Here is a 12,308-nt window from a genome sequence, read left to right as displayed (position 1 = left end):
ACATGTGTTGTGAAAAGTGCTATACAAATAAACTTTGATTGATTGATTGATTGATAGGTAGGTGTGTGTGTGTGTATGTATGAGTGTGCATGTGTGTATGTATAGGTGTGTGTGTGTGTGTGTGTGTGTGTGTGTGTGTGTGTGTGTGTGTGTGTGTGTGTGTGTGTGTGTGTGTGTGTGTGACTGGCAGGCGGGAGGGCCATGACAGGGGGAGTGGGAACAGAAAAGGTGGGGGCTATGACAGATTCTGACACAGAGTCAGAGACACACACTTCTGTCTTTCCATCATGGATTTCTTCAGAGTTGCACTGATCTTTTCTGGTTTTCTTCTTACAGGTAAAACAACACACTCACCATGCAAATAGCAAATACATACACACACACACAAACGTTCTGACTGTCTACAGGGTATGACTTTTTGTCCATGATTGAACTGGTGTTCTTGCTTCTGAGCTGATCATGTGCATGTAAAAGAATGCTAGTGGATGACTGCTGCTGGGTATTCTGGCTATTCTGGGTATTCTCAATTTTAACTGCAAATCAAAAATACTTTGATAAATGACTTGCATTAGAGTTTAGAGTTTAGTCCTAGCAAATAGAATATTTGTTTTAATGATGTTAAATTGATATTAAAATTATATCGTTTGTAGAATCATTAGCCATGAAGATTTCTAGTTAAAAGACCACTGCTCTAAAGCAAAGACAAGTGTTGTAAAGGAAAGTCCAGTGTTGTAATGTTGTAAAGGGAACACCAGTGCGCTAAATTAAAGACCAGTGTTGTAAAAGGAAGTCCAGTGTTGTAAAGGAAAGACTAGTGTTGTAAAGGGAAGATCACTGTTGTAAAGGAAACACCATGGAGAACCTAAGCTGTGTAGTTTCTGTTCCCTGGTAGTGTTACTATTCAACAGCTCTGCTTGTCTGTTTGAAACCAATTCGGTCTTAACAGCGTGTACTTCAGAGAGCTTCCCATATTCCCCTGGAACACAGAGACCTGGGAATGCTACTTGGGAATTAAGGGAGCTTAATATAAGCCATGAAGCATCTGATATCAATGGTCTAATATCAAGGGTCTGATATCAAGGGTGTGATTAGATTTCTCTCCTTTCTGTCCAGCTGTGGGTCACATCCGGTAATAACGAGCTATTTCAGGTTAATGCAATAGAGAACTACAGTGTAAAAATAAAACACATTCAGTGTCACACATGCTGGCTATGAACTGTCTGAATCTAAGAACACACACTGGAATGTTTGCTGTTTGGAATAGACGGGTTGAGTTAGAATGCAGGAAGGCAGTGATCTCACCTCAGTATCCTAATCACATCATCATCTAATTAACTCAAAGTACAGCTTGTGGGTGTAAATCTTTATCCTAACAACATGACCATTAAACAAAGAAGAAAGAACCGCCTGAGACTGTGACTCCATATGGCTCCGTGCTGCATCTGCTCGATGCAGTAATCATGGCCATATGAAGTTGGTTGTAGTCAGGCCCCGGGGTCCTGCTGTCCTGATGGGGACAGTGCCGTGTGTGGGGACCTCGGCCCAGGCCCCGCACACAGTGTCTGCTTCCACTTATGACCTCACCTCCTCACCAGCGATGGGAAGGTGCAGAGTGGAATCAGGCGTGGCGTGAGGAACACGTGTCCCCGGACCCCCGGGGGTCTGCGCTGAGGTGCACCCTGCTATGTAATATGTGTATACACATGTGCACACATACGTATACGTCTCACACTCCCAGATCAACTCACGATCCACAGAGCTCACCCTTCTCTTGGACAACTGGACACACACACACACACACACACACACACACACACACACACACACACACAAACACACACACACACACACACACTAACACCTGCATTAGCATGTGTGTGGTGCCGTTCCAGCCTGGGCCCAGAAGCCGGTGCTGTCCCTGGAGCCCCGTGCAGCATCCGCCTCTCTGGGGGAGACGGTCAGCTTCCGCTGCCGTATGGCGAGTGGCTCCCAGCCTGTGCAGCTTGAGTGGAAACGCTTGAACCAGCCGCTGCCAGGTGTGTGCACGCCTGCACAGCAGAACATCTGGCAGAACTGGCCCAACCCAGTAACATTAAGGTGTTCTCTCTCCCAGACAACATTAAAGTGGGACCAGATGGATCAGTACTGACCATCACTTCCATCCGCCTCATTGACCAGGGACAGTACCGCTGCATCGCGACCAATGCACAAGGCAAAACCACCATCACTGCATCTCTTGCCATCAAGCGTGAGTACAGTGTGTGTGGGAAGTGTGTGAACATTTGATTATCTAATTAAGATATATTTATCTTTTTCATGCATGTGTTATGTAAATATATGTGTATATGAGTATATGTGTATGTAGCATGCAATGTTCTTCATGTGTGTGTGTGTGTGTATGTGTGTGTGTGTGTGTGTGTGTGTGTGCGTGTGTGTGTGTGTGCGTGTGCGTGCGTGTGTATTGTGGGTACCAGAGCCTCCAAAAGTACGTGTAAAACCTTACAACCAAGTAACAGTGAGACTGGGAGGGAGCGTGTCTCTAGAATGCCAAGCCTCCGGCAAACCACGCCCCTCCATTACCTGGCTGAAACAGGAAGCAGGAAGGGAGACTGTGCTTGTTTCCACCACAAACACCAGTGTGAGATATCAGGTATCTGACATGTGCAACTGCCTGTGTGTGTTAGTGTGTGACTTGGCCTCTTCACTTACGCCAAACCAACAGTGAAAGTCGTCACTTTGTTGTGTGAAACGACAGGTGGTGGTCTCATCATCCGCACACGTGGGCACATACGTGTGCCGCGCTCAAAGCAGACATGGCACATCTGAAGCAAAGGTGGAGCTTAGGCTGGGGGGTGGAGCCATTGCGCCCAAGGCAACCGTCAATCGAGCCGACATGACAGCAAAGGAGGGTCAGACGGTGACCATGCACTGCCAGGCAACCGGTAACAATAAACACATGCTGTTCAATACACACACTGACCAGAGAACATGCCTGATGAATACTCACACACCCTCAATAAGAATAAAGCTGTTGTGTAGGTAGGATCCTTCTCTCTGATGAATCCTGCTGCGTAAAGCACAATGTAGTGTCTCAAACTAGTGTCTCAAGTGTAGGTACCATGCTAAACCAGCAGGTGGCAGTACCACTGGCAACACATTGAACAAGCTTGCTCTGACGGAAGTAAGGGTGTGTCTACAGTTCAGGTGTTTAAATACCCTGAACAGCCATTCATTTCTGTCTCTCTGGTTTGACTGACGCATAGGTTAGACCTAGGGTTGCCACCTAGGTCTGACAAAAAACAAGGACACTGTCATACTGAGTGAGTGTAATCTGTTGACGGGGGGTGGCAAACGTAAGTTGTTGAGTGGGGAGTGGCGAACGTAAACGTAACGTAAAACGTTACCGGAGGGGTTTTAAATGGACACAGCGAGAAAAAAAACAGATTTAAAGTGTGCAGAAACAGTCTGAATCAAGGTTTGAACTAACCTAGTTTTTTTGCCGGGACCGAATATTAAAAAGACGAAAAACCGGGACAAACCGGGACAGCCCGGGAAAACCGGGACAGGTGGACACTAGTTAGACCTATTAAAGAGAGGCTCCGTAATATCTCTCTCTGGTTTGACTGACACCGAGGTTAGACCTATTAAAGAGAGGCTCCGTAATATATCTCTCTCTGGTTTGACTGACACCGAGGTTAGACCTATTAAAGAGAGGCTCCGCCATTTCTCTCTCTCCAGTTTTCTTTGAGAGCGCGCAAACTTTGGTACGACTAACAGCAAACAGCTGAAGGTCGTTATTACTTCATTAACGAGCCCGAGTTACGGTGTAATCTAACCAGCCACTGATCAACGTTACCGCGACAACAGATTCACCAAACGACTTCAATCAAGCTTGCTAACGTGGCCACACGGACTGAAACAAAGGCGATCAATTCCCTATGGGTAACCCGTGAACGAGACTCTCATTCCTGGACCTCAGAAGGACGATTCCCAGCACACCTGGACGACGTCGCTTTTATCAACGAGGAGCCTATGGTGGAAATTCCCTCCTAATTCAGGGACAGGGCTCTCAAGTTTAGAATTCATTTCAGAGTGTGATCTTGTCAGGGTAACGGGGGAGTCGGTGGCGAGTGTAAGTTGTTGAGCGGGGGGGTGGATCTGAGGTTAATAAACTAGATTTTTTTCGGCGTGAGAAATCGGAAGTGTGGCGTGTGAAGACGGTCAAATGCGTGTGTCACACACTCAATGCGTGAGACTTGAGAACACTGTTCAGGGAGAACGACGAAACCACCCAAAACCCTCGACACATGAGACTCTTACCGCTGGGCATAGTTTATAAAAGGGCATAGCTACTTGAACTGTAGAGTTAACTAAGTTTTCTGTTAATACATTCAGAATGTGTTTAACTTTATTTTCATAATCTTCATTAAGATTTGTACACACAAAGTTCTCCACCTTGCATGCAATCTCTCCATGTTTTTATTTATCTAATTAATGGACAACTTGTAATCTTCCCCATTCTCAGACACACCACATTAATTTTTAGTTATTTAACCAGCATCATTACTCTTTGTTCTGACCACGTTGGAATAAACAGGCTGAGCTCATTAACATACAGTCATGCTGCTCTTCTGTTTAATGTTAAAACACAGTCACCACAACTTTTTAAATCGCTCGTACTGTGCAGCCACCTAGTATTCTTGGCCATGTTTTATTAATAAATCCGCAACGAACGTCCACTTTCTGATTCACTCTTAACGTAAACACTACAACCGGAAACCAACAACCGGTTTCAGCTACGAATCATGGGAAAGGTTAAAGTTCAGGAAAATCGTGGATAGAGAACAAAGCAACTAAAATGGCGCCGACTTTAACAGTGCCCCACCCCTCAACGCTCTCAGAGTGGGTTGATAACATAAAGCTGTGGCCTGAAGTTAGCGATATTGATATAGTCAATTACTTCGTCTTTCCCGAAGGCGTAGATGGCGAAGAGCTACGGAATTATAAAAGAACAGAGGCATACAACTACCTTTATAGCAACAAAATAGGAAATGTATTGTATAAAAAACATGGTGATTTCATTTTTTTAAAGCTGAGGTAGAGCCAAGTGAGACCGTGAGCCGAGGTAAACATCAGGCGTGGGTAATGCTGAGGGAGAGTGGAGTAGTGGAGACAGTGGGTTACTCGTGCATTGCAGAACGTATGTTGTGAAACATTGAAAAACAATAAATTATATGTATAATATCTCGTTTGTTTGTAGTTTTACTTTTACTATAACTGTTTGTAGATCCGTTTGGCTCATGCGAACTATTCGTCTCTTCTTTTGGGGTGGTCTATCGTAACCCAAATACAGCTCCGGGTCAGGATGCAGCTCTGTATACAGCTCTGTATACAGCCTATAGGCTTCTTTTCAACAAAGTGAAACGAGCAAACATATATCCTCTTCGGATGGTATTTCAGTTTTAAAACTGCAAGCCACGCTAGGCTCCTTCCCTTCGGTATGGAATGCAAAGCAAAACGTAGTTACTTGGATATCCCCGCATGATCATGATTGAGCCGCGGACATTTTTCTCCGGTCGCGCTGTCTAATGCCAGGTTCACACTACACGACTTTTCAGTCGTCAGGTTTTTGTGCCGTTCGCACTACATGACTGGTTGTGCTGTAATCGCGAGTCTTTCAGTTGTTGTGGCTTTCACACTACATGACTGATCGGCGACGCGGGCTCACAAAGACTCTCAGTCGCCGACCGGGCTAGATATTAAACATGCTAGATATCTGCCGGTCATCTGCGATGAGTCGGCGATGGCTCGGCGAGCGTCTTTCAGCAGTTCACACTACAGAACTGAGCGAGCGATGAGTGATCGCCGATTTGCCTCCGACCACAGTTTCTGTCGGCGATCTACAAAAAACAGTCGGTGACTGAAAAACCAGCCTAAGATCGTGTAGTGTGAACCGGGCATAAGCGAGGTCAGTGATCGCAAGCGCGCTGTAAATAAATAGCTGTTTTAATCGGTTTGTAGGAGGTTCTTCCCAGAGTTTTGGTAATATGACATAATTGAATGTCCACTTTCTCTCATCCCGTTAGAAGAACTCGCATTTCGTGCTCCTGTTTCTTTTTGAGCCTGCTTGAATTTTAACTTCGCATTTGGACCATTCAAAAACATTGTGGGACTGTTCAAAAGATATTAATAGATACGTGGACCGTTACATTATATTCTTGTTTATTGTTTCCTGACGTTTCATCCCAGTCTGTACAGTTTAAGGTAGTTTTTAAGGGTCCCAAGACAACGTGTTGGTCCGATGAACCATGATCACGGCGGGCACTAGCCACATGGTAAAACTAGCGCACATTTCTTGATCACAAGATGTAGGTTAATTGCATTAAAAAATACAGACGATTTAAATTTGAATATTTTTGGACTGGCTTGATCAAATTTGACAATTAAGGCATCTTTTTTGTTATATTGTACTGCATCTAATAAAATTATTTTAAATGTGATTAAGTAATGTTGAAAAAAATATCCAAGTTACTACAAAAGGAGCCGGACGCGGACAGTGTTTACGAAGCTGCTGGTGTTCAAAGCATATACTTTCCAACAACAACTTCAATTTTTTGAGTTGTTATGGCACCCGACAAGGGAACATGTCGAGCCTGAGCTCATACTTGAAGCACGTAATCGGTATCAAAGCCAGTTTTATTCGTCTCACTAGCAATGTTTTGGTTAGCGATGCTGAAACGTTAGCGAGACCGGAACTAATAAACCGGGGAACGGAAATAGTGAGACGTCATGGCAACCCCCATTGGGATTCCAGGAAAAAGGTGGATAGGAGAACTGAGACTACAACTCCGCCTCCTCACGTGCGCACAAGCGCGTGCACACATTACACTCCTCCCCTTTTTACACACACACACACACACACACACACACACAATAGATGCTGAGTCCAGTGTTGCCAACTTAGCGACTTTGTCGCTATATTTAGCGACTTTTCAGACCCTCTAGCGACTTTTTGTAGTAAAAAGCAACTAGCGACAAATCTAGCGACTTTTTGTGGTGTTATTGGAGACTTTTGGCGACTCTGAACAAACACGCCCTTCAGTTGCTGTCCTCTGGGCCGTGAGCCCCGCCCACAACACTCAGTGCAGTCTCACACTCAGAGCAGACCCTCACCGCTCCACGTCCACACTGCACATGAACTGCGCATGCCCAAAGCTGCCGCCGACGGGGATGTAAATATGTGAGACACGAAAAGAAATCACTGAATTTAACTCACACAGTCTCAGTCATTCTTCACATTATTCACCACGTAGCCGGTCACTCGACTCGTCCACAGTGTATCTCTGTGAAAGCTTAACATCTAGCTAACTTGCTCATCATGTCTCACTCTAAACCAGGGTTGCCAACTTTTGACGTTCGCTTGGAGTGAGATTTTAACCGGGGGGGGGGGGGGGGGGGGCGAACGTAAAATGGACACAGATTCAGTGTTATATCGCCGGTGGATGGCGCCAGAGCTAGCGAACTAGTAACGTATTGAATCATATATGTGGATCTGAGGTAAATAAACTGGATATTTTTTTTCGGCGTGAGATATCGGAAGTGTGGCGTGAGAGCGTGTGAAAACGGTCAAATGCGTGTGTCTCACGCTCAATGCGTGAGAGTTGGCAACCCTGCTCTAAACTCTATTCTCAAAAATACAGGAAAGAGTGGGAATCAAATCCTGAATTTAAAGGCTGGCTGAAGCAATGTATTGGAGATAATACACGGGCATACTGCCTGTATTGTAAGGTTGATTTCTATGCCAACTAGTTCCTGCTAACTGCTACTCATATACTAACATTTAACAACACAGCAAAAAAACTATTTATGTAATTTACGTAAAAATTATTTATACAAAGCATTAAAGTCATGTAGTTCTTTTGAGAAGTGACTGCCTATTTCAAAGACAACAGATGTTGTTCATTTGTAGTTCTAACATATTTAGGATGTTGTTACTCATTTTTATCTCTCCCAACGTTATTCCTTTACACAGCTTCAAAAACATATATTATGCAAATTAGGTGATGACGTCATTTAGCGACTTCTAGCGACTTTTAGGACAACCAACAGCGACTTTCCTTACTGAGGAGTTGGCAACAGTGGCTGAGTCTTCACTGTAAATACACTGATCCTTGTTGATGCTGTTTGTTTTAGAATAGATGTTTTAAATAAATGTATCATTTATTTTCACCAAATTGTCTGTGTTGATGTCATTCAAAAGTGGTTGTTGCCAAAACCTCCAAAGAATTCATAGTTAAATCCTTCAGATACCAAACCATTAATTACCTTTAGTTGATAACTAAACTTGTGGTTCTGGTATAATTAGAATATGAGACTGATTCTAAATTAATGAGACTGATTAATAATTAAGGTAAAACAAATTATATCTACTTTAAAGGATTAGTAGGTGAAACCCCTACACAAGTCCAGCTGATTTTATTTCAGTCTGTAAATGTACTACCTTCCCACCCCCAGAAACTACCTCCCCACCTCGGGAATGTACCTTCCCACCCCAAGAACTTTACTTCACACCTCCAGATTCTACCTTTCCACCTACCTCCTCATTCAATTCATTTGTATGAACTTTGGACCGGTTTACACTAACTGTAATAATTCAGTTTGACCCAGGTGAGTTGCTGAAGGAATATGCTCTTTTTTCCCAGGATCCCCCATTCCTGTCATTTCCTGGTCTAAGCTGCGTGCTCCATTGCCATGGCAACACAAAGATGCAGGAGGCACTCTGACCCTCACCAACGTGGGACGCCAAGACTCAGGTACAAGACCAGAGTGTGTGAGGTTGGGGGGGTGTGGGGTTGTAAGGGGGGGGGTGTATTTGATAGCACAGGGATCTGGTAACAGTAGCTCATGGATCTGACAGCAGTAGCATAAGGATCTCATGGATCTGACAGCAGTAGCATAAGGATCTCATGGGATCATGTGCCATGGTGAACACACATGTAAGACTTGCTTAAGAGAATCTACCAATTGTGGTAAATTTAATGTGAAACATAAGACTTTTAACATGATCTATCTTATCTCTCTGTCTGTCTCTCTCTCTCTCAGGTCAGTACATCTGCAATGCCACGAACGCTGTAGGCTACAGTGAGGACTATGTGCAGCTGGAAGTAGACAGTAAGTCAGACCCCCAGGTTGCCTTCATATGTCTGTTAGGTTGACCAAATGTCCGTATTCCCGGGACATGTCCGTATTTCCCGGGACATGTCCGTATTTCACGTCCTGTCCCGGGTGTCCTCGGATTTTTTAAAAAGTGAGGAAATGTCCTGGTTTTTAAATGACCTTCATTGGACCATTAAAATTAAAATTTATAAGCACTAGGGCACTGCGCACTTTGCTGCGTGTGGCATAATCCCTGAGCCGTGTCAGTGAGGGCAGCCTTGTTCTTAATCACAATGTAGACAGTTCTTTTCAATCATTTCTAAAAACAAGGACATCACTTGTACCAGACTGAACTCAGCACTGTACCCAGATGAACACATACACACACACACACACACACACACACACACACACACACACACACACACACACACACACACCAGACTGAACTCAGCACTGTACCCAAATGAACACACACACACACACACACACACACACACACACACACACACACACACACACACACACACACACACAAACACACACACACACACACACCAGACTGAACTCAGCACTGTACCCAGATGAACACACACACACATCTATGACACAAACACACGGGCCAGATCCCGTGGGCCAGACATGATGCCTTTCCTCCCAATGACACACATACACCCCAGACTCAACACAGCACTGTACCCAGATGAACACACTCACACACACCTGTGAAGTTAAGCTATGTGGCCCACTCACATACACAAGTTTAGTTCTTAGATTACTTGGGCAATAGTAAACAATAAAAGCAGAAAGAAAATAAATGCAGTTCAATCTAAATGAACTGAACTGAAAGGAAAAGGTCATTTCTAGCCAGAGCCTTTCAAAGTAATCTGTGTTATCATGGCTGACCCTTGACCAGCTCTACATTCTGCTAGACTTTGGATTTGTTGACAACTAAGGGAATGTAGGTAAAACGTCTCACTGTATAATATGGAGTCAAATTAGGGTCTTTAATGGTGACCCTAATTTGACTCCATATGTATACTTAATGGGAGAGTAAGGGACAGTGGTTAAATTGCATTTTACAATTGTAGAGCATGACAATGGAGTTTATTTAATTTACAATGGAGTGCATGCCTTTAACCTTAACAGTAGGAGGATCCGTAGGAGGGAAGTGTTTGGAGTTTGGTAGGAAGAAAACAGTTTATAATGATGTCATCTGCTTGACTTGATTCTTCTGACTGACATCTTCTGCTCTGTAGCCCCACCCTACGCCACCACAATCCCCGACCAGGTGACCGCTCACCGTGGTGATGGTTTACGCTTGCAGTGCATTGCCCACGGCTCTCACCCAATCAGCTTCCAGTGGTCACGTGTGGGTGGGACAGCAATGTCCTCAAGCGCAAAGACCAAGGATGGTATGCTAACGATTGGCCAGCTGAAAGTGAGTGACAGTGGAACCTACAAATGTGTGGCCAGCAATCACATAGGCAGCAGTGAAGCCCTGGCCACCGTATCTGTGAAAGGTGAGACCATCGTTAGGGTTCATGATCGTGATGTGACATGACCAGGGTTGCCAAATTTTCAAGATCGCTTGGAGTGAGATTTGAACCTAGAGGAGGCTGGCGAATGTTAATTGTTACCGGGCGGGATGTAAAATAGACACAAATTAAGTGTTATATCGCAATCGATTGATCGCCGGTGGTTGGCGCCAGAGTGAACTAGTAACTCATTGAATGATAGATGTGGATCAGAGGTAAGTAAACTAGATTTTTTTTCAGCGTGAGAAATCGGATGTGTGGCGTGAGAGCGTGTGAAGTCAAATGCGTGTATCTCACGCTCAATGCGTTGGCAACACTGCATGACACTGAAGCAGCAAACCATAGTGCACTTTTCATGCTAACATCTGTATGCTAATGATCACAACTGTATCTCAGTAAATAAACCAGTTATTAACTAGTTATTCATGTACCCACATTCCAAACTCATGGGCAGACATGGTCTGGCGGTTAGGGAACTGGTCTTGTCACCAGTGGGTCGTGGGTGCCCTTGAGCAAGGCACTTAAACCCAACTGCTCCCTCTGTGCCGACCTGGGCTGCCCACCGCTCTAGGCACATGTGCACCACGGCCCCCTAGTAATCACTAGTGTGTGTGTGTGTGTGTTCTAACTGCACAGATGGGTAAAAAGCGGAGGACAAATTTCGATTGTGGTGAAAAATCTCAATTGACAAATATGGCACATTTTCATTTTAGCTCTTAGGAAAGGATGTTTTGAATGTTTTTTTTTATCCTATAATTACAGCTCTTTTCCTCTTTCTCTCCTCTCCTGAAGCGTAATGATTTAACACCCTCTCCCTGACTGATGTCACGCAAGGACCTGATGTCACAGCAGTACATAATAATATCCGACATACTGGTGTGATTGTGTGATAGGATGTTACGTCACCTTTTAATTAAAAAATGTTTGGAGGAAAACGAGTAAAAGGTCCACGCTCAGTTTGTTTATGTTTATCCTCTTTCACTTTGTAAACATTCCAAGAGGTGGAACGTTTCTGCACTTCCTGGCCCTGTCTCCTGTTTTTGTGCTCAATAAATATATTCTCAGCTTCCGCTCCAGCTGTGTCCTGCACTTTGTGTTTACGGGGAGGAGGGGCTCTCCTATTAACATGTCTCCCTGCTAAGCAGCATGAATGACAAACTCATTCACATTTCACCTCACACATGTCTGAGAACATAAAAACTGTCTGTTTTCCGCACCATTAGGTCATAGCCAGTTTGCGTTGGAGTCTTTTAGGGTGACCACTTTAGGTCATGTACAGTGAACGTCACACTGGTTTCTTTTCCAGATTAATTCATTGCGTTTTTTTTATACACAGTAGTTGCAGGTTAGCTTTCGTCCACATGATGGTGCTGTTTTCCCTAAGACAGGAGATAAAGCAGTCTTGAGCAGAAAGCATTTTCTGAAAACACCATTCCATAAACACTGTTCAGTGAATACATTTCATGACTATAATTCTCCTTGTATTAAGTAATATCCTCCTATGAAGAGGCACAGGTGCTCTTCTTTGCCGTGAGTCTGAGCATATGTCCTCATAAATGCCACGGCCTCTTTTACTGGGCTTTTAGTCCAGGAGATTTCCTAAGCAGGGCGGAG

General features: G+C 44.3%; 1 protein-coding gene across 1 annotated transcript; it reads left to right on the top strand.

Moving 5' to 3' along the window:
• The first annotated feature begins 239 nt into the window (after positions 1-239).
• Positions 240-11,770, top strand: sid4 (secreted immunoglobulin domain 4). The gene is made up of 9 exons (XM_076985861.1): positions 240-336; positions 1,893-2,036; positions 2,114-2,248; positions 2,475-2,650; positions 2,756-2,942; positions 8,703-8,813; positions 9,103-9,171; positions 10,416-10,679; positions 11,487-11,770. The coding sequence occupies exons 1-9, from the start codon at positions 288-290 to the stop codon at positions 11,489-11,491; spliced, it is 1,140 nt and encodes a 379-aa protein (XP_076841976.1). The 5' UTR covers positions 240-287; the 3' UTR covers positions 11,492-11,770.
• The last annotated feature ends 538 nt before the right edge of the window (positions 11,771-12,308 follow it).

Source organism: Brachyhypopomus gauderio, unplaced genomic scaffold (assembly GCF_052324685.1).
Source record: "Brachyhypopomus gauderio isolate BG-103 unplaced genomic scaffold, BGAUD_0.2 sc44, whole genome shotgun sequence".
NCBI lineage: Eukaryota > Metazoa > Chordata > Actinopteri > Gymnotiformes > Hypopomidae > Brachyhypopomus > Brachyhypopomus gauderio.
Note: the sequence above shows the minus strand (reverse complement) of the source record. Positions and strands in the feature narration are given on the sequence as shown.

What these genes read in the sequence shown, in the direction of transcription:
- sid4 (XM_076985861.1), top strand. Translation starts at nt 288, where the DNA reads ATGGATTTCTTCAGAGTTGCACTGATCTTTTCTGGTTTTCTTCTTACA. An exon ending in TTCTGGTTTTCTTCTTACAG is followed by an intron (nt 337 to 1,892) that starts GTAAAACAACAC and finishes GTGCCGTTCCAG; the next exon opens with CCTGGGCCCAGAAGCCGGTG. An exon ending in CGTGGGACGCCAAGACTCAG is followed by an intron (nt 8,814 to 9,102) that starts GTACAAGACCAG and finishes TCTCTCTCTCAG; the next exon opens with GTCAGTACATCTGCAATGCC.